Source organism: Psittacula echo (assembly GCF_963264785.1).
Source record: "Psittacula echo genome assembly, chromosome: 14".
NCBI lineage: Eukaryota > Metazoa > Chordata > Aves > Psittaciformes > Psittacidae > Psittacula > Psittacula echo.
Window position 1 is genome coordinate 433,484 of NC_137750.1, and position 21,082 is coordinate 454,565.

General features: G+C 50.1%; 3 protein-coding genes across 9 annotated transcripts; 1 reads left to right on the forward strand and 2 right to left on the reverse strand.

Annotated features, from left to right (window-relative positions):
* Positions 1-195: 195 nt before the first annotated feature.
* On the forward strand, positions 196-3,418 carry DCXR (dicarbonyl and L-xylulose reductase). Of its 3 annotated transcripts, none has more exons than XM_080629132.1 (8): positions 196-293; positions 359-456; positions 614-768; positions 1,942-1,984; positions 2,283-2,382; positions 2,546-2,610; positions 2,703-2,820; positions 3,279-3,418. In XM_080629132.1, exons 1-8 carry the CDS (start codon positions 236-238, stop codon positions 3,380-3,382), a joined length of 741 nt encoding a protein of 246 aa, XP_080485258.1. In that variant the 5' UTR covers positions 196-235; the 3' UTR covers positions 3,383-3,418. The 3 variants fall into 3 exon arrangements, with proteins under 3 accessions (XP_080485258.1, XP_080485259.1, XP_080485257.1); XM_080629133.1 differs by having other exon boundaries at positions 2,546-2,580; XM_080629131.1 differs by lacking the exons at positions 1,942-1,984; positions 2,283-2,382; positions 2,546-2,610; positions 2,703-2,820; positions 3,279-3,418 and having other exon boundaries at positions 359-1,935.
* Positions 3,419-3,564: 146 nt separating this feature from the next.
* On the reverse strand, positions 3,565-10,579 carry RAC3 (Rac family small GTPase 3). Of its 3 annotated transcripts, none has more exons than XM_080629134.1 (6): positions 10,452-10,579; positions 6,526-6,597; positions 6,130-6,247; positions 5,456-5,518; positions 4,804-4,963; positions 3,565-4,683 (listed from the first exon to the last, which is right to left on the reverse strand). In XM_080629134.1, the coding sequence occupies exons 1-6, from the start codon at positions 10,496-10,498 to the stop codon at positions 4,553-4,555; spliced, it is 591 nt and encodes a 196-aa protein (XP_080485260.1). In that variant the 5' UTR covers positions 10,499-10,579; the 3' UTR covers positions 3,565-4,552. The 3 variants fall into 3 exon arrangements, with proteins under 3 accessions (XP_080485260.1, XP_080485261.1, XP_080485262.1); XM_080629135.1 differs by lacking the exon at positions 10,452-10,579 and adding an exon at positions 8,804-8,913; XM_080629136.1 differs by lacking the exons at positions 6,526-6,597; positions 10,452-10,579 and adding an exon at positions 8,804-8,858.
* Positions 10,495-21,061, reverse strand: LRRC45 (leucine rich repeat containing 45; the record flags this gene model as incomplete). Of its 3 annotated transcripts, XM_080629125.1 has the most annotated exons (17): positions 20,839-21,061; positions 19,978-20,039; positions 19,130-19,200; positions 18,637-18,815; positions 17,775-17,903; positions 17,117-17,229; positions 16,482-16,540; positions 16,282-16,359; positions 15,493-15,628; positions 15,006-15,083; positions 14,309-14,420; positions 14,082-14,152; positions 13,153-13,245; positions 12,452-12,544; positions 11,345-11,518; positions 11,103-11,250; positions 10,495-10,691 (listed from the first exon to the last, which is right to left on the reverse strand). In XM_080629125.1, the coding sequence occupies exons 1-17, from the start codon at positions 21,056-21,058 to the stop codon at positions 10,495-10,497; spliced, it is 2,013 nt and encodes a 670-aa protein (XP_080485251.1). In that variant the 5' UTR covers positions 21,059-21,061. The 3 variants fall into 3 exon arrangements, with proteins under 3 accessions (XP_080485251.1, XP_080485249.1, XP_080485250.1); XM_080629123.1 differs by lacking the exon at positions 20,839-21,061 and having other exon boundaries at positions 19,269-20,778; XM_080629124.1 differs by lacking the exons at positions 19,130-19,200; positions 20,839-21,061 and having other exon boundaries at positions 19,978-19,990.
* Positions 21,062-21,082: the final 21 nt, after the last annotated feature.

The window sequence follows — 21,082 nt, forward strand, 5'->3', positions numbered from 1 at the left end:
TCCTGCGTCCTCCGGGAGCTGCAGCAGGGCGGGTCCGCGCTCTGCTCCTCCCAGTCCGCGGAGCAGCGCCCGGCGCAGCGGGGCCTCCCCATCCGGACAAAACGGGACTGTGCGGGGCAGGCCCCGCTGCCCGCCCGGCCTTATCAGGCTTCTATGCTCTCGGGCCCCGCCCGGCCTTGGCGCCGCCTCGGGCTGGCGGGCCCGCCCCGGCCGCAGTCCGCTCTCGTTCCCCAGCATGGAGCCGCAACTCGGCTTCCGCGGTCGCCGGGCCCTGGTGACTGGAGCTGGGAAAGGTGACGGGGGGCCGGGGCCAGGGCTGGGGCCGGCGGAAGCGCAGGCTGACGCGGTCTCTCCGCAGGGATCGGGCGTGCCGTGGCCGTGGCGTTGAGTAAAGCCGGGGCCCGCGTGACAGCGCTAAGCCGCACAGCGGCGGACCTGGAGAGCCTCGCCCAGGAGGTACCGACCGCCCCCCGCCTCGGGACCTCCCGGGACCCCTCCAGGACCGCCTTCCCCTGCCGCGGCACGGGCCCCGCCCGCTATCACCTGGCTGGGCCCCGCCGCGCCTCCGGCTACCCCGTGGCCGCCCGACTCACGGAGGCCGCCCTCGCCGCAGTGCCCGGGCATCGAGCCCCTGTGCCTGGACCTGGCCGACTGGGACGCCACGGAGGCGGCGGTGGGCGCCGCAGGGCCCTTCGAGCTGCTGGTGAACAACGCGGCAGTGGCGGTGCTGCAGCCCTTCCTGGAGGTGACGCGGGAGGCTCTGGAGCGGTGAGTGCCGCGAGGTCAGGCTACCCGGCGGCCGCTGCCCCCAGCTGTGCTGGGGGTCCGCGGAGCGGACGCTGCCGGCCGAGCCTCAGCCAAACCCGAGCGCCAGAATATGGCAACACTGTCCAGAAACTGGTGTCTCCTAGAGAGGAAGCAGCTGTGCAACGGCACCAGACACACACACGTTTAGAAACGCTAGCGTTCCCCTACTTGATGAAGCCGTCTGGTTGCTACTGCTTATGTCTGGTTTTCTTTACTGTATTTCACACTTCTCAAAATCACCATGCTCCCTGTAAGCATTAAAAGGAAACCAAGGAAAGCACTGCCTAGTCCAGTTACTGAATAGCCAGAGCCTGTACTTTGATCTTGTAGAAGGTGGTGTGCGCACACCATCCAGCCTGCATGGGACACAGGAGCACCTTTTGCTGTTAATCCAGCTCAGAGCTTCCAGTCTAGCTGCAACCCAACCTCTGCTAAATCGAAAGGCAGTTGTTGTTAAGATAATTCAGATACAGAGAAGACAAAGCCAGGTAACAGAGTATAAAACTGTTATGGTGGGAAATTAAATTTACTTGCTGCAATAACATGATACCTGTTTCTCAAAAGATCCATAGTTTCAGTCAGGGGGATAAGCTTTAGGATACAGGATGTGGTGAGTCTGCTTCCTTCTGAGAAGATGGGTTATGCTTTGTCCCTGTGTTAAGAATGGCTTTTGCAGGTCTGTAATCAAGGATTAATTTGTGACTAGACTATAAAATGTATGAATTCCACTGACTGTTCTGCAGAACTAGCAGGTAAAACCTGACAAAGGAAGGCCTGTGTGACCCATCCTACAGATTTGCTGGTTTAATGCCATATGAAGGGTTTGATTGACCTAGGAAGAATCACTGGCTGAGGACCAGGGCTCACAATTTAAACTTCAATAGAGGAACTACATCAGGCTGCTCAAGACCAGAGTCCTGCTGGACTAGTGCACCTCCCGCTGCATCCAGTGAACACTTTGCTGCTGGGAGCGTGCCCGTTCTTGCTGGCTGCTCAGCTGCCATTCCTGCCGCTGTTCTAGAGTACCACCAGCATTTCCAGGACAGCAGCAGCACTTGGTTTCTGCTGCCTCCCAAAACAACTCCTTTCTGACCTGCAACCACTCTGCAACTTTTCAATTTGATTTATTTGTAGGTCTTTTGATGTGAATCTTCACGCTGTGCTTCATGTTTCCCAGGTGAGAAAGAATTGTCACTGCAGGTGTTTCCATGAATAGCAGTGAGTAAGCTGTTCTACATAGTGGGGATAAGTGTTCTCTGTGGGGACTAAAGGACTGTAACCCAAAGTTAACCCAACAATTTGCCCTTCACTCTCAGACTCTGTCTTCTAAGTGGAAGGCAGGGAGGACTTACTTTCTCCAGATGTTTTTGCTCTTTTGGCTACCATAATAGCCAGCAAGATGCCTCCTGAATGAAATAATGATTTCTCCTGTTATGATTCTGGCATCTGTCTTTGTTTTCTCCCCCCGCTTCCAGATTGTGGCTCAGCAGATGATTGCACAGGGGGTGGCAGGTGCTATTGTGAACGTCTCGAGCCAGGCGTCTCGGCGTGCTCTGCGGGATCATGCTGTGTACTGTACGTATGTGTGGTTTAGCAGCACCCCTCATATTTCTGACTGAGCTGGAGCCCCACAGCCCCCAAGCTGCTGGCTGCCAGCTCTGGGTGGTGAAATACTTGTGCATGTTCCAGACCAAGCGCTATGCGCTTAAATGCCTCGTGTTCTTCCCTTCTTTTGAAGGTTCCACGAAAAGTGCTTTGGATATGCTGAGCAAGGTAATGGCAATGGAACTAGGACCCCACAAGGTAGGATTCCTCCTGGGACAAAGAAAAGTGTGAAAGCTGAACCTGAGCACTTCAGAGCAGCCTGTTAGATTGTTGCTCTTGCTTGATCCCAGATTCGGGTTAACACTGTGAACCCCACAGTGGTTATGACTGATATGGGGAGAATTAATTGGAGCGACCCTCAGAAATCTACTGCCATGATTGATCGAATTCCACTGGGAAAGTTTGCAGGTCAGTGGTATAATTTGTTGTATCCAAGCCTTCCCTCTAACGATATCACAGCCATAAGTAACTTGCTGCTTTTGTGGGGAAAGTTGCAGCTCTGCTGAATGGCTGTGGCTGAATTCCTAAAGCATTTGATGAGGACAGGATGAGAATCAACCTTATTTCTTCTCCTCTACAGCCCTCTCATGTTAGGAGAAGTGAAATGCACTTACTCTGTTCATAAGTATGACTGGGAGGGGAGCATAAGCACTTGCTTTGAACTAAGCATCACTTGATCACAACAAGGACTTTTTGATGTCCAGCTCTCAGCCACACTGCCCTGTATGCTGTGTCAAGCACAGATTGGGGGTGGAGATATTTGCCTGCTCCAATTACACCTAGAGGCCAAAGCATACTTTTGGGGATGTTTGTTTCTCTAGTACAATTTGAGGGGTGCATCGGATGTTCTCTGTGTTTGATTCCAGAGGTGGATGATGTAGTGAACAGCATTCTCTTCCTGCTGAGTGACAAGAGTGCTATGACAACTGGCAGCTCACTGATGGTTGATGGGGGATTTCTTGTCTCCTAAGATGACACCTGCATTTCACACCTGGCCTTAATTTCCATACTAGTACTTCATAGATGTAAACTGCATAGGAAACAATGACACAGACCCAGTCTTGCTGGAGAAGATGGGCAGCAGGCTGGAAGGTTTATGAGAAGTGTGGCAAAAAACTACCTTTAGAAGATGGCTATATAATAAAGCTCACGTACACTGTCATGGAGAATGTTTATTGCACCAAATAAGGTTTTATCTTGTCACTCTACATGATGATTAGAAATTGGACCTGTCTTTCTTCTAACCCTCTTCCCCGAAAACAACCCTTGAGAAGCTCTCCCTATTCCATCCAACTCCATAGAGCTGGCCTGCACTTTCAATGGGAAGGGAAAGAAGAAGTTAGCAGACTCCTCATTGCTTCTTTTGCTGTCTTTAGTAGAAAAAAAACCAAAACAGAGGCAACAACCACAGCCCTGCTCTGCAGAGACTGGATTAAGAGGGGGGGAGGCCCTGCTAAAGACTGATGGGTGGGGAGCAGCACCACGCTCTCCTAGTGTGTGCACACACAAAAAGGCAAATACATCGATTGCACAGAGCTGTTTCATTCAGTGAGTTTAGCTAGTACCCAATAAAGCACCTAATGGTTAGTTCTTCAGCTTCATATCTCATTTCCTTCAACTCCCTCCAAGGCTGGTTGTGATTTCTTTAACAGTCTCAGGCATGTGTCTGCTATTGCACCTATTTGTTACCTGTTGGACACAGCAGGCTGGGCAAAGAGACCCTACCACTCTCCCAGCTGCTCTTATCATACAGCATCATATCAGCTTCCTCCCCACTCCCACAAGGATCTTCACCATCTGTTTCACCTGCAGGTTGTAGCCAGGCATTTCCAGGACAGGATGGATGTCTCAGCCCTTTTAGCTTGGGGGTTCAGGAGAGCCAGAACAGCCTATTGCCCCAAGAAGCTACTTTGCCTTCCCCACTGTTCCTCCCCTGAGGGCTGTACAGCCCCAGCTAGTCTCCTGCCCCCGCTGCCCCTTCACATCAACACTGACGTTAAATCAAAGAGACATTTAAAAAACACTGACTTCGTACATGATGAAGGGCCCTACACATCCCAGCCCCCTCCAGAAACACCCAGCTAATATGCAATCTGTCAGAGGACAGCAACATGCTGAGCCAGCGCTTCGGCCACAGCCCTCAGAACACAGTACACTTTTTGCCAGGCTTCTTCACAGGCGGTGGGCAGAGCACAGCCCGGATGGCTTCATCAAACACTGTCTTCAAGCCCCGCTGGGTCAGGGCAGAGCACTCCAGGTACTTTACTGACCCTAGGGGGAAGAAAGAGAGCTGCAGCTCAGCCACTCCAGTACGATCAGGTTGTACTGTCCCTCAGACACTCCAAAGTAAAAGCTCAATGCCACAAAGATCTGCCAGCGCATAAGACTCACCAATCTCCCGAGCCATGGCCAGACCTTGGGGGTAGGTGATGGGGGCCAGTTTCTTATCACGTAACCTTTCAATGGTGTCTTTATCATCCCTCAAGTCCAGCTTGGTGCCCACCAGGATGATAGGTGTATTTGGGCAATGGTGTCGGACCTCAGGGTACCACTGAAACAAGAGAGGCATGGTAAGAAAAGTAGCTGTAGTGGTAGCTGCAACAATGAGGATGCATTTACAATTAGGAATAAGGTTTTTACTACTATCTGACACAGTAGCAACACCTGAACAGGATACTCAAATACTTCTGCCTACAGGTCTGAGCATGCTCTGCAGGAAGAGACTGGTGTAGATGTAATTATGAAGGCACTGAGACATGGCACCATGACAGACACTGCCAGTCAACTCTGCACAGAGTTCTTCCCCTAAATGCATTTTAGCTTCCAGGACATCCTGCATTTCTTTAAGATGCAGACTCAAAAAGGCTAAAAATTAGCCAAAGAAGTAATGAATAAGAAGTAGACCTCTCTTAAAGCCTGCAGACTATGACCTTTCCTTATCAAAACATGACTGCTAGAAATTTTGGGCTGGTACGTGTGGAGGGGCAGGGGACTCCACTGACCCTTCCCTTCCCCTGCTTCACCCAGAAGTGGAATACTTTACCTTGGCTCTGACATTCTCAAAGGAGGCTGGACTCACAAGGGAGAAGCAGATCAAGAAAACATCCTGTGTGGAAACAAGACCGTCAGCCATGTAGAAAGAAACAGCTAAAGATTATGGAGGGAGGATGCACAGAAAGCCCAATAGATGACAACCTCCTCCCGTAAGCAAGGATTGTGGCTATAAGAAATTCTTCCCCATTAAGGGTGATAAACTAATTGAGAGAAGAAGAGAATGGACTTCTGAGTGTATGAGTTCATCTTTTTTCACAATATTGGGCCTTGCATGTTAAGCACCCATGGCCACAAATGCCTTAACACTGCTACAGGCCTCACTCCTGGTAGGGGAGCCAGGGAAACAATACTACTGCAGCCCAACAGTGAGCTGTGCCACTGAGAGAATAGGAGTATGGCTTGACTGCACAGCAGCCCCACACCATTCCTTTCACATGAGCCTCCCTATGGCATGCATAATTTCAAACACCATCACGAAGCAAGGACTAGAATATGACAATCTCTTAGGAGAAATTCAGCTGTGATACTCCTTAAACAATCAGAATGATGGCTGCAGCTGCAGGAACGTAGACTTTCCTCAAAGGAAAGAAGGCTGGCTGTTCTTGGGAACCTCCCTGACTCCAAGAGGGAGCAGTTAAAAGCCAGTCCAAGCCCAGCACTCACCGTCTGTGGATAGGAAAGAGGCCGCAGTCGGTCATAATCCTCTTGCCCTGCTGTATCCCAGAGGCCCAGATTCACTGGCTTTCCATCTACCATGACATTGGCAGAATAGTTATCAAACCTGCCGAGGAAGAGTCCCCATCAGTGACAGTCTGGTTGTCACTCACACACCTCCTTACGTAAAATCCAAGGGGGCAGTGAATCAGAAGAGGACACTGCAGCACAGTTGCAGTGGGGCTTGTCTGCCTTCCTCACATACACAGCCATCCTATCAGCACCCTCCTCGTGTGGGAAGTTCACAATCTGATTTGGGACAGCCTCCCCCCACCTACAAAACCAACTTCTACACACCCCTGCATGCAGAGCAGAAAACAACTGAAGCCCAAGGCCATTACTCACACAGTAGGGATGTATTCCCCAGGAAAGGCATTTGTGGTGTAACTGATCAGCAAGCAGGTCTTCCCTACAGCTCTGCAGGGGGCAAGAGTGACAAGCATTAAGAAGGGCACAGCAGGAAGCCCTGCAGCAGCAAAACTTATCTTCCCCCACCCAAAACCAGGTTAAGTATGTAAAATGTTACTGAGAAAACAAAGTTACCATGTAAGAAAACAAAGCTACCATGTAAGAAAACAAAGCTCTAACAGTCTGCAGCTGTCAGGGACTAGGCACAAACTCGAACTGTGCACCTTGCCTGGGCCCTGCACTCCCCCCCTCTTTTTCCCACCAGCCTCAGAACACCAAGCAAAAGTTGCTCTGAGAAGCAAAAGAGAGGGAATAAATTAAGGTTCTGTGCTAAGCTCAACACATGCATAATAATCTATCAAAATGGGTAAACAGTGAGGTGAAAAAACATTCACCACCACAATTATTCAAGCTCCTCAGATATAGGAGTTCTATGACAATAAATACAAGGAGGAAAATAAGTATCCATAAAGAAAACAGGCTTTAAAATTGACCACTGTCAGTTTGGAAAGAGATCAGTGTAGATCATTGCAAATACCAGCTCAGGGCTTTGCTGAAGGCTGGTGGGATTGATAAGCACATGAGCTTTCCTTAGCCCTGTAGCATCAGGGAAAAACTTAAGTTACAGGAACAGAGGAGTCCCATGAGCATAAACAACATACTTATTACTGTGAAAGCTGTGAAGTGCAGACAACCTTCCAGAGAAACAGATCATAGTGCCAGTGACAGGGAATGCTGTCTCTTCAGTGGCCAAGCGAAGCTGAACAGCCAGCAGAGATGGGTATAGAGGATACCCAGCTCTGTAACTGGAGTGGCATAAGGAAAAGAGTCCAGGAGTAAGCGAGACCCCAGGGAACCCCACAGTCCCACATCAGGCTGACACAAAGCACAGCGAGAACTATCACAGCAATCCACCCAGCCTTTCCCTGGGACCAGGTCCCATCTCTTGGAGAACAGGGAGGTTGCATAAGGGAACACCTCACTGACTTCTCTCCTGAACCCTGACCTCTCTCCCACCAGTTAGGAAAGGCACACGATTCACAAAACCCACACATACCCGTGACTGAAGTGTTTTGCTATCTGAGTTAATTTAGTGTCTGCCCTGTCAACGTGCTCTTAAAGCAAAACACTGGACTGCAAGCCTTCAGCTGAAGTCCACTTCCAACACGCTGCGCTGCTGCTCTCCCCTCCACAAGGCTGCGCTGTTTTGCCCGGTGGCTCTTTCTCCTGCCCCGCTCCTTTTGCCCTGCAGACTAGAACCCGACAGGACCACCTCAAATGTGCCTTTGATGGGGTGACATGCATGGGAAGGTAGAAAGACCAGTCCCTGCCTAAGACCAGTTCCCATTTAGCTCTCCATATCTCAGCTCTGTGCTTGGCGTGGTGATCAGGAAAGCAAACAGGAATTATGAGGAAAAATAGGCAGGACAAGCTAGGAAAAGTTACAAAGCAGCATAAACCTATTGTGTGCCTGCATCTTGCATACAGGTGTGTTCTCAAAAAAAGGCATATAAGAAAAGCCTAAAGAGCAAGAAGAATGATGTGAGGCACATGGTGGCATCAGAAACAGTGTCGTATTTCACCTTAAAACACAAACAACAAAAGGAGGTAAGAGAGAAACCTCCTAACATCAAGATTTTTAGTGAGAACTTCGTGATGAATCAAGTTTGCACAATGAAAAAGGCAAAATGAGGGCACCAAACAAAACAACGAGGAGACAGACTTAAACCCCATGGAAAGAAGGTGTCTGTGCTCCAGGCAAACCGCGAGCCGTGACACTGAGCAGCGTTTGGAGACGAAGGCCCAAGTTTATGAACTGAACAGGACGCGGGACGCACGGGGAAGGATCGCAGCGGCCGCCGCGGCAGCAAGGCCCCAGTCTCCCTTCCGCTCGGCCTCGGCTCACCGCCCCGACACCCGCGGCTGCCGGTGGGCGAGCGCGGGGCAGGGCCGCAGGAGCCGCCTGTAGCGCTGCTCCCCAGGTGAGGGGCTACGGCGGGGCCAGGTTGGCCGCGGACAGGCTGATGCAGCCTCGCCGAGCACCGGGCCGGGCCTCGCCGCCGCACCTCCCGCTGGCGGAGCCGGCTCCCCCGTGCCTCGGGGCGGAGCCGCGCCGGGTCCTCCCTCCCTCCCTCTTTTCCTCTCGGCGCCGCCAGGCCCGCGCCCGCTTTGTGCGGGGCTGCAGAGGGTCGAGGCGCGGCCGCCGCGCACTCACCCGTCGCCCACCACCACACACTTGATCGCCTGCATCTGCCCGCGATGGCGGCGCCGCCGCGACTCCGCCGCAGTGACAGCCCGCGCGTGCGGGGCGGGGCCGAGCAAGCCGAGCCCAGCCGAGCCCGCCCGAGCCCTGTGCCGGGGGCGGGGTCTCCCGCTGGCCCCGCTCCGCGCGGCGCTGGGGGCGGAAGGCGCAGCTCAGGCGCCGCTCGGGACTCGCCGGGGGCAGAGCAGCCAAACGCGGCGCAGCAGCAGCAGCGAACGCGCGTGACCCGGGCTGCCCGCACCCGCCCGTGGCGGCGCCGTCCCGAACCCACGGGCTGTGCTTCCCCTCACCTGCGGGCCTGCAGCACTGCCCAGCACCCACTCCCTCCCTCCTTGAGAGTTGCCTCCCAGCTTCTCTGCTTTTACCTCAGGTCAGAACCAGAACCAGAAGGGTCCTCCCTCCACATCAACCAAACATCAGCTCACCCCTGTTCAACGTTACAGCAAAATGCAAAAGCTCTTTATTAAAAACAAAACCAAAAAAACGCAACAAAACCCAGTATGAAAAATCATAAACACAAACCAACCAGTCCACACAGAGCTTCATCCTCCCCCGCTGCTTCTCAAAACACATACAGCAAGTTCATTGAGAAACGAAGAGAAGGCTCTCACACTGCTGCCTTGACAGAGATCTCCACTTCCTCTGATTCAGGTCCTCCCACCCCTCCCCTTTCTCCACAACACATGAGGACATGTTGACAGGAAAAGGAAGCACCTTCTCCCAGTTGTGCTATGAGAAGCAACGCCCCAGTGAGTTGGAAGCATAGCTCCTCTGCAGGGCAAGGCACAGAGAACAGCTCTCAGTTCCAGGATGTCAAGAAGCCAGCAGGACAGTTTTGGTATTTGCCATAGTGGAATGGAATCCCTGATGCATTTTGGCTGTGAGGACTCCAGCCAAGGGCTGCAGCTCACAGCAAGGAAGCACAAATGCTGGCTCTGACCTCCTACCCCTTCCATGCCAGGTGGTGAGTAGAGGCTTAGACAGGCCAAAGCCCAGCTGCCCAATAAGGATACGGACAGCCACTGCTCAGCAGCCACCCTCTGCACAGTATATGTATAGTGAATACCTACTGCACTCCACTACCACCAGAGCCATGAGGGGCGGGGTAAAAGGGCCAACATGAGCCCTGCCAGCCACTGCACATGTGGGCAAGATTTGGTGTTTCCAGCAGCTTTGGGACCCCATGAGCAAGGTAAATGGCTCCCACTTACAAGTAACTGTAAATGCTGCTTGCTGCCTGTCACTTACCAGGTTTCATTGTGAACAGCCCTGGCATCCAAACAAATGCTTCAGAAGGACCACTGCCAAGGGAACACAGCCCCTGGTAACCACAGAGTGTGCCAACAGACTGGTGCTGTTCAAAAGGACACAGAAACTACTTCAAATGGTGCAACAGTGCAGAGGAAGGGCTCCACATCAATAACTCAGACCCATGAGCCTCCACCCCAGCCCTAGACAGTTGTTTCCTCCTCTCTTTTATGTGGTCAGGAGCAAGATTTCTGAAGAGCAAGAGAAATTTTCTGTTTGCAGGCCTTTGTGTCACCCCACTCTGACAAAACTGTCCCACTGAGAAAGAAGAGGCTGTACCTGAGTTGCTCACCTTCTTCCTGACAGCAGGTATCTGGATTTTTTAAGCAATGCTCTCATTTCCTAGAACTGTGGGTTCCCAAGGGGGAGCCCTGCACATACGCCATGATGGCATTCTGCAAGAAACTTGCTCTTTGGGCCTCTTCTTCCCTCATCCTGGAGATGTCAGCCTCTTTCATTCTCAGCTTCTCCAGCAGCACAGAGATTTCACCTTCTTTGTCCAACATTGCCTCACGGTGACTACTTGATAGGGCTGCAAAAGAGCAGCAGTATTAGTAAACAAAATTAGAGTGTCCCTAGAAATAACAGGAACAACATGTTACAGCCACAGCCAAAGGCAATGGAAACAGGATCATCAACAGGCAAATGAGAGAAGCTGCATGGGACACTGTGAGAGGGTTTGCACAGACAAAATGTTCAAATTCACTGTGCAGGAAATCCAAACATTTTGCCTAACGTGCTGCTTTGGGTAGTTATGTGAGTCTTGGTCTCTGTAAAATGAAGACAAGAATCCCTGCAAATATGCCAGGATGGAGGGTAAAATTTATGGTTGTGCACACAGGCAGGAAGCACCGTTGTCACTACCTGTAAGTGTAGCTAAGTTCTAGGCCCACTGTAGGGTAACTCAGCATTACCACTTGAGAAGCATGAAAGGATTCATCACCTTTCAGCTGTCTCTCCAGGGCTGCAATCTTCTCTCTCAGCCCGTCCTGTGCTGTGCGTTCAGCCTGCAGGTGTCCAATCTGCTCCTGTAATTCCACTTTCACTTTATTCACCTCTGTCACTTTCTCTTCTTCCTTACTGTTCAGGTCCTGACACAGAAAGACAAATACATTAATAACCGAACAACTTCGGCAACATGCTGTGCCCCTGTGGTGAGAATCTCTCTACTCCAGTCCAAATTACCTGCTGGAGCTCTTCTAGCCGCCTTTTGAGGCCATCAGCATGCAAGCTCAACTGACTGGCCTTGGCTTGGGCCTCAGCAACCATCTGTTTTTGCTTAAGGCAGCAGTTCTGAGCTTCATCCCGTGACTCAGTCATCAGCCGCAGCTTCTCTTCTAGGTGTTCTAGTCGTTGCTGCTGTAAGACACAAACCAAAATGAAAATACATCAGTCCCATTCCACTCCTGCGAAGGGATTCTCTCCTTTTTGTTCCCAACTTAGTGAACCCTTGGTTGAGTCAATTGGCACTGAAGAACAAGCACATGACTAAGCCATAACAGACTCAGCACTTCTCCCCTGCATTCAGGGGTGAATCCAAGCTGCCTTCTCTTGCCCAGAAAGCATTCTGATGGCAATGCTGCAATGCCCAGCTTGCCCCTGAGAGACAGAGGCATGTCCTTGGCAGAAGCACCAACGCCAGAGCCAGCGTTCACAACTAATGCTTTAGTATCATTTCCTCCATATCCTAAATGGCTCGAAAACCGCTGTAGGCAGCTACTTAGCACTAAACTAAGTTCTGTGTTCCACCATAGACACACATAGCAGCTTTTATTTGTTCGTAAACACAGTAAAGCCTTTCTTCTTGTGATGTTACACTAAGTAAACATTCTAATAGCTTTGGTGTATTTTCCTTATCCCTTGTTCTCTTTCATGGGGTGTTGACTTCATTGTCATTTTCACAAAGTTCAATTGTGCAGTGACTTTTTCTACCCAGCAGCAGTAGCCACCTGCAGAAATTTCTCTGAGTCCAGAGAAACAGGAGCAGCCCATGAATGTTGCTGTAAAACAGAAGGATCAACATCTGGCTGTTAGCTTCAAACATCAAATGAAATCTGCTACGACAATATCCACATCAATTCTGTTACTACTGAAAAGCACAGAGCAGGTGGGGATAGTGGTTACATTCTGCAGACAATTCAAAGCAGATTTTTCATTACTCCTTCCTCAGAAATCACACTATTCACAGGCCAGTGAAACCCAGGGCAGGGAGTTACTCAGCAGCTCCCCAAGACAAAAACACAGACTAGGCAGCCAAATGCACTCCCTCCCACAGACAGGTCTTGTCTTTACCTCCTCCAACCGTGCCCAATTCCGGACTTTTATTAACTCCTCCTCTGCCTGGCCTCGCTCAGTGAGTGCAGCTGCTTTGGTTTGGCTCAGCTCCTAGCACAGAAACATGACAAGACAGAGAAGCTGCATCACTGCAACACTCACCAGAAAACATGAGCAGCTTCCCATCACAGACGACAACATGACACAGCAGTCTCTCTCACTCAGGGGCAGGGCAAACAAATCCAGATTACATATACAATTTCATATCCTATGATTGCCATCTAAATTCAATGAGAATTTCAGTCACATGAAGCTATGTAATGCGTGAAACTTTCTGAAGACAGGGGAATAGGAGAGGGCAGCACTGGATCTAGCTGGAGGAACAGGTAAGGAGAAATATGCTACCCTACTTGGAACTAGATGGGAAACCTGAGAAGTCAAATCCTGGTAAGAAACTAATCACCTTCAATAGAATCTTTATTTTTGTTCTATCAGAATCTAAAGGTTTCCCCTTGGAACCTTCTCCTTCCTTAGTCCAAAGCAGTAAAAAATACTGAAGTAAAATTTTAGCCGGTAAACTACCACTTTCTGTTCCTCCCTAAAGCACATAACAATTTTTACATAGGTTAGCAACAGAAGACTCCACAGAGCTCCCCTGGCAGCCTTCTCCTGCCACCACTACCTAAGCATTCTATTGCACTTTGAATATCCATTCTCACCTCCTCCAGAGCTATCCTGATGGCCTCCAGCTTCTGGATCCTCTCCTGCATGGAATGTTCACTGGCCTCCATGTGCTGTGTCAAATGATTCACCTGTAAAGCAGAAGAAACCATTTAAGTAAGTGCCAGAAAACCACTCCTATCTCCAGGCATAGCAGCATGGCTATTCAGCACAAGAAAGAGCATCCTCTCATTGACCCACCTACCTCCAAAGACAAATTTATCTCCATCAGAGCTCCACTAGGACACTGCAATATAGACAGAATATGCCCTCTGGAAACTGGGAATATTAGACAGAGATCCCTTCCAGGCCAAGATGAAAGACAGAGCCTGAGCTCTCATCTTCAAGACATACAAAAGGCCAAATAGTCATTTTCTACTTGTAACATGGCTAAAATCTTCCTGTCCCGTGTCTTTTCTTACAAGGCTTCAAAATCTTCAATCTATTGGTGTAATTTTATTTTTGAGACATTTCACACCTCAGTAACACTCCAAAGAGAACCTGTCACAGCCTCTTGTCCTGTCCACTCAGACAGAATCCCCCTGAAACATAACTGAGAAGGATCTAGTAAGCTGACCCCCCTTCAAGGCATCTTTATTTCAGTGAGCATGATGAGACTGCTTATTCATAACTACCTCTGTGCAAGACTGACACAAGAACCAGTCTCCAAGGCTCTAGTAGAATCACATATCACTCTGGCCCATACTCTTGCAAGCTACAAAATCTTACTTGCTGGTAGAATATGCTGTGATCTCTTCAGCCACGCTTTGCTTGTATAAATGGCCTGTTATTCCCAAGGAAGTCTGAGGCCACTAATTTTTAAACTTGTTTAAGAGCAGCTGACAGCAAACAATGACCTCCAGCGGCATCTGTATGTCAGGAGCAAAGTGAGACTAACCTCAGGATGCTGCAGAAACCCCATTCTTACCTCTTTTACCCGAAGGGATTCCATGTCTTCAAGGCTTTGTTTAAATCTTCTCTTCTCTGTTTCCAGGTGTTCTGTAGATCAAAAGCAGGCATATCACAATTCTGGCATTATTTATACTCTATCGCAAACTCTTCCACCCTTCCTCCTCGGTCTGCCTTACCCATTAACTCATGGGCAGTAATCCCAACCCATAGGTGTCCACAAGCTCTTTCTGCTCCTCCACCTACCCTCAGCCTGCACAGCCCGCAGCTTCAGCTCTGCTGTTGTGTTGGTCAAGTCTTGTTTCACCTGGAATAGCTGATCCTGCTGAATTTTGCACTTCTTTTCCAACTCATCCACCTACAAGGAAATTACCACCAAAAACGATTTTCTTCTCCTGTGGAGGCATGGTTAGCAAGCAAAGGTCATGTTCCCATGTCTGAGCTTAATTAAGCACAGATTCTGTGAAAGTGAGAAAAAACACCAGTTGTGTACAGTTGCCGACAGTGGAAAAACCCTGGAAGTTAACCAATAGAGATAGAAGACCAGCTGGCCAACCTTGTAGCTAAAAATTGTCTGTGAACTAGGAGCAGAGACCTTGAGGGGAGGATGTGTATATGAGCAGGGGAAAATCACCGAAATGCACCTGGAATGTACCCAATGCTGTATATGCCAACCAATCACTACAGGAAGCTGTGTGTACGTGGCAGTTTGACACTATATATACCCATTATTTGAGCACAATAAACGGATCACTTTTATCAATCATACTGATTGTGCTGGTGTTCCCTCCGTGCGCGACGACATTCTCCTACTAGCAGAGAAATTTGGCTGTACAGAACAATCAGCAGAGACACAAACAAGGATCCAAGTAGAAGCATATATACACAGCAGAACTGAACAATGTCCAAATCCTGCTCCTCAGCCTTGTACTTGCTCTCCTACCTGGTTTCTTAGAAGCAGATTTTTCTCTCCGGCCACAGACAAGTCACGGAAAAGCTTCGCTTCCCGATCAGCACCTTCCTGCAAACAGAATCCTAATTATAGAACAGAATCATAGAATAGTTAGGGTTGGAAAGGACCTTAAGATCATCTAGTTTCAACCCTCCTGTCATGGGCAGGGACACCTCCCACTAAACCATGCCACCCAAGGCTCTGTCCCTTATGAACCTGTTCTCACCACAGTTCTTGCACTAATCTACACCTGCCAAATCCAACCTATCCCCTGAACACCACGGCTCCTCTCCGCACCCAGCACTCACCTCTCTAACTTACTTGACACTTTTTGTCACGGCAGCTGTCGTTAACCCACTAGTGTTAAAACATCACGCCCATCTACCCCATCCAGGCTCCCCCAAATCTACACAAACCACATGTGACCTGAAACCCTGCTCTCAAACCTAACTAGGAAACTAGGGCTCATCCAGCTCACCTTTTTTTGCTGCTGGAGCTCCTTAAAGTGGCACTCAGCCATGCTGGTTTGTTCCTGCCTCATGGCACTCAATAGCTCTCCCAAGTTGTGCACCTTCTGCTCAGACAGAGCCAGGGCAGCTTCAGTCATCTGCAGTCTACACAGAGAAACACTTTCCAGAGTCCTTTCTAAGGGAGACACTTCAGTGATCTCTCTACACCACAAGGTACAAGATGTTAACACATCTTTGGCAGCAGATGAAATCTAGCTAGCTAAATCTGTACAAGGGACACATCCACACTGACACATAGCAAAATGAAATTATCTAAGAGGAATTGAACAAGCCAGGCTTATTAGTTTGAAGTCAAACCACTGTCGTGTGGATACAGCTCTACACAATCTAACACTGCTTTCAGGCAGCTCCACCTCATTGTTCCTAAGCACAGTCTTGCTGGCCAGAGTGGCTCTCAGAGAGCACTACCAACTGCCAGGGAAGCAGGTACAGGCTCTTGCCACGCTGTAAACTGTGCAAGCAACATGCCCCCATCCCAACCCCACAATCCTTTTCTTCTTTTCACCCTCTGTAATTCACTTGCTGTTACACAAATACACTGTAATTTTACTTAAAAGCAGGCTGAATATCTAGCATGGCAAACACAATGGCCTGGGTAATTTCTGGATACTCTTGCGGAACTAAGCGACACTGTAAGCCAGCCACTCTGAAAGATTATCCCCTTTCTTAGCAGCTCTGCCCAGCACTGCCCAGACAGCACAGAACAGTGGGAAGGCAAAGGTTCTCCTCCTTCATACTTGGCTTTCAGTGAATTCATAATAGAGTGCTGCTCATCCAATGCTTCCTGCAGCTGGCTGACTCGTGCTGCACACATCCTGCATGTAGGGGGGGAAGGCAAAGAAAAGGAAAAGAAAAAAGGTCAGTGACTTCTGCCAGGAAATGGAGAGGGCCCGATTCTGGTACCAAAGAGCAGAAAGCATTCAAAAATACAACTCACTTGTCACTCCTGGCTATTTCTTCTCTCTGCTTATCTATAGTGTCCATCAAATCCAAGAACTGTGAACGAGACAAACATCAGCGAGGAAGTGGAACTGCATCAGTTTTGTTTCCATTTCTCATCTTTCTCATCCTAGTGACAGCTGAAGACAGGTCAAGTCACTCTACTGAAAGCAAACAAACTGGAGGTTTGATGGGTTCATTAACACATCAGACTGAGGTCACCAAGTGTAGGGACTCCGCACCATTAGGTGTCAGAAGGAAGAGACTCATATTTCTAGGGTTTTGCCACTTGGAAAATATCAAACCAGTTACAAAGGAACCAACTTTTGGTTATGCTTTTGCATAAATATGAGTGAAAAAAACACCAAAACTCCCCCAGAATCCAGAATGAGTATGTTCAGAAGGGCATGGGGCACGTGTCCACACCCATACTGCCCTGGATCTGATCCCTGGGTATCCTAGCTCAGAAAAAGGGCCCAGTTTGCTAAACCATGCTGTGTGCTTGCCCATAAAGATGCACATGCAATTTCAGGTGCACAATAATCCTGTCACTTGGTGTTTCATAAGGACACTAAGGGAAAGCATAGGATTCTAGCTGCCCCATTGGAACTGCCAACATGTAAGACTGCTGACCTGCTTGGTCTTCTCATCCTTCAGACTCAAAACCTCCTTGCTGAGTATGTCTGCTCGGTTCTGTGTCTCACTCAGGATAGTCTGACGGTCTTGGTTGTGATTCATGGCTTGTTCTGATGCAGAGAGAGCAGATCATGCACATGTTTCCAAAGCAACAGCATAGCAAGCACTGCTGGTAGAGACAGCACTCAGGTGACCATCCTGGCTATCAGAAGCATCAGGATAGCAGCACTTCTCATGCTGGCCCACAGGTTGGGGTGGCATCAAAGACAGCAGCGCGTATGGGGTAATTAACAGCCCAGCCACAGGAAGCCATTCAACTCCAGTGATGACAAAGGATGTGCTGTGCTGGCTACATCAAAACCTGGCTACTCACAGATGAGGAGAGTCTCAAGTTCTCCCGTGTTCCCACACAACAATAATCATCAATTCAATCCTAATCCTTTTTTTAACTCTTGCTGGTAAGTGACACCTCCAACTTGGCCAGCCCTCCCCAGAGGACACGAGGAAGCGATGTAGGGCACTGTCTAAGTACTGTTGAGAAAGGGAGGGGAGTCAGGATAGCTCTCTTCTGGAGCAGCAACTGTCCTATATCCCTCAACTGCTGAAATGGGAAAGGACTTACTAATTTTTTTCCAGTGCAACAAGTAATACTTACCCACAGCTTTTAGGATATCACTAGGAACGTTGTTCCCAGCCAGTTCCAACCTCTTCAGGGTCTTATTGCTATGCAGGCAGTTCAGCAAAGCTCGGCCACCCAGAAGCCCAATATTATTCCAACGCAAATCTATACAGAAAGTAAATTTTCAGCCCAGTAGTCAAAAAGCTGCTGAAAAACACAGGCCTCAAGAGAAACCATGCTTCTTACACATCTACAAGCATGGCAAATAATCCCAGATGGTCCCAGCACAAACACAGGTGAATACTGTCTCCCATCTCAAGACGAACGAGAGGGAGGGAAAATGACAGCCAGAGCAGGCAAGGCAAGAATGAACCTTCAGCGCAGTAAAGTGCAAGAAGCCATTACAATTCAAAAGGGATACAAATGTGCCTCTCACATTTTCATCACATGAGGCTTCCTTTCACAACCAGAATCTGTGGATGAGGAAGAACAGGCACTAATAGCCACATGTTTCTGAAGGAAATTCTGGCAAAATTCCTTACTTAGGGCAAAGCAAGTGTGAAGTAAGTCTTAGAGTCTGGCGTGAGCCATGCCAACAGCATCCACAAAATGGGAAGGCACCCATTTCCCCCTTCACTAAGGACTATTCTGCTCCAAGCACACAATTCTTCATCTCCAGATTTGGTTCCAGAGATTCCAATTACAGCTCCCACTCTCCAAAGGCCATGGCACCATTATCTCTACTCCCTGCACAAAGCCTGCAAAGCATTCCAGACTGATGCAGATTAGGAATGACGCTTAACCAGCTGGCAGAGGTCAGGGCAGGCTGCAACAAACCTGAAGATATCTCTGTGTGTGTTTGCATATACAAAGGCAAAACCAGAACCATTGCTCTTACCCAGCTCCTGAAGGCTGACGTTTTGTTTCAGTGCCATGGCAAGTTCTCCAGCGCCTTGATGGTTGATCTGGTTATTGCGCAGATCCAGCTGCTGGAGAAAGCTGTTTGATCCCAGTCCCTGGCAGAAAGACGAGAAGCCCTCCTCCCACATGCCAAGGCTGTTCCATTCCAAAATTAGGCTAGGGAAAAAGCAGACAGGATTGGAGTTCATGAAATAAAAGGAGAGTTGCAAGAGCTTGAATTATAGCAGAATCACGGTACCCATTCAAACACCCATCTCTGCTCATAGACTCAAGTTTCAGAAAGCAGGATGCTGCTAGCATCCTGCATCCTCCAAAAGGGTTCCTCCAGTTCTCACTCCTTCACCTGTCCCATCCCTCATAAGAAACTGCACTTGACATTCCTCCTACCTCAATCAAAAGCACTCCCATCCCTTTTCTTATGCTGTGTGCCATCTAGCAGGACTAAAAGAGAGGTAGACACGGGTTTTTACCTCCTGATGGATTTGTTCTGCCTAAGAAGTTTTCCCAAAGCCTCAGCTCCCATGGTTCGCAGGTTATTTCCCTGAAACAGAAGCCCCAGGTGATCAGCAGGCTATGACCCAGCTACCCCATAAACACCACCAGGCATACCCACTGCAATGCGCATGTCAGTCTGTCAAAGATGGTCTGAGTAACATTTGTCTCACACATCAGTCAGCTTTCCAGAAGAGGAAAGACCCCAGGAGGAACGGGCGATACACTCACTGCTGGGATCACACAGGACCAGTGGGGCGGGAAACACTGACTCAAGATAAGCAGAACATTTTAACATACTTCATTCAAAAGGGCTCAACTGGCACCAGCACAGCAGAGAAGAAAGGTACGATGTAGTTTAGGCCTGTGCCAAAGGACTACAGACAGAAAGTCAGTCTCACAGGAGAGTGATAATCACATCTGAAGTTCCAAGCCCAGGCCAGCTGAAAGACACGGGTAAGTTGTTTAAACTCTGCAGAAGCACAAGTCAAACAACTCGTAACTCACTGGTTAATACAGCAGCCCAAAGAAAAGCCTACATATGCCTCATCTGATCAAGCAGCAATCCACAAAAGATACACAGCAGTAACTTCCTATCAAAACAATAAAAATAGACAAAGATGAGCTACAAAGTAACTTGGGAGAGTTGTGGGTGGCATTGTGTTAAGGAGGCAAGGACTGAATCACTTGAGAACAAGGACTTTACGGAAATACATATCTTGTAGAACAACCCTGCACCAGGACTGTCTACTTCTAATTCTGATTAAGCTTATACTCCTGTTTTCTTCCCCACCTTTTGATCTTAATTTTATTTCAACAGACTCACCTTCAAATCCAACAGTTTGACTGTGGTGTTGGAGCACAGACCATGCAACAGAAGCGTTACACCTGAGTAGAAAAAGCCAACGTTTACTTCAGAGGCATAACCTTCTGCCTAAGCCGAAGGGGAACCATCCTTCCTAAGAGCCAGCTCAGGAGCCACAGCTCTGATTCCACACAGGACTGGTGAACGGCCACTGCTGCAGGAAAGCGTGAGTTTGAACTTCCAGGGCAGGTTTTTTATGTTTCTCAAAGAAAGAAGTGACCAAGTGAAGAGCTGCTGGTCCCGCTGCGCACCCCACAACGCCACTCTGAATGTAGCCCATGTCCAGATGGGCCGCTCAGACAAGACTCTCCCTGGCTCACAGAACCCCTGCTCATACAGCAGGGACCCAGCAGAGACGCATTCCAACTCCTGCAGGATCCCATCCAATGCTTGCCAGCTTTAACGACCTAGCGATCAGATCCAGCAATGGCAGCTGAACCCCCTCGGTACCGGCAGCCGCCGCCTAGCCGAGACCAATAGCAGCAGACGTGCAGCCGAGGGGAAAGCATCCTTGGCAGCCGAAGGTTTGGGACCAGCCCGAACTACGCTGCCGCCCGCCGCACGGCCCCCGGCCAGCCGAGCCCGTCCGGTAGGAGCGCGAGCCGCTCCTTCCCCCGCTCCCCGCTGCCAGCTCCAGACCCGCCGCGGTACCGCCGCCGCCACAAGGACCCAGCGGGGCGCAGGGACGGGCACCCCCACGGCGCCGCTCCGCCTTGCCCAGCGTGAAGGGAGGCGCGGCCCCACCGCCAACAGCCGCCCGCTGCGCGGCCGGGCCGCGGCCGGCTCCGGCCCAGAGACCCCCCCGGCGGGCCCCCCGCCCACCTTCCTCGCTGAGGCCGCAGTCGCCGAGCGCCACCTCGGCGAAGGGCGCGGCGCCGGGCAGCAGCCGGCCCAGCGCGCCGCACGTCTCCAACGACAGGCTCTGGGCCGCCAAGTCCAGGCGGCCGCGACCCGGCGCCGCGCCGCGCTCCCGCAGCCGCAGCAGCACGGACTGCTGCGGCGCCGCGCACAGCCGCGCATAGGCCCGGCGGAACTCCTCCATGGCCGCGGCGCAGCCCCGCCCGCA

Excerpts from the sequence above, each read along its gene's own strand:
- RAC3 (XM_080629134.1), bottom strand. The coding sequence starts at position 10,498 with ATGAGAGCATTGCTTAAAAAATCCAGATACCTGCTGTCAGGAAGAAG. Across the intron at positions 5,519-6,129 it reads CTCTTTCCTATCCACAGACG|GATGTTTTCTTGATCTGCTT; the intron begins GTGAGTGCTGGG and ends GTTTCCACACAG. Across the intron at positions 4,684-4,803 it reads GGCCATGGCTCGGGAGATTG|GGTCAGTAAAGTACCTGGAG; the intron begins GTGAGTCTTATG and ends TCTTCCCCCTAG.
- DCXR (XM_080629131.1), top strand. The coding sequence starts at position 236 with ATGGAGCCGCAACTCGGCTTCCGCGGTCGCCGGGCCCTGGTGACTGGA. Across the intron at positions 294-358 it reads GGTGACTGGAGCTGGGAAAG|GGATCGGGCGTGCCGTGGCC; the intron begins GTGACGGGGGGC and ends GTCTCTCCGCAG.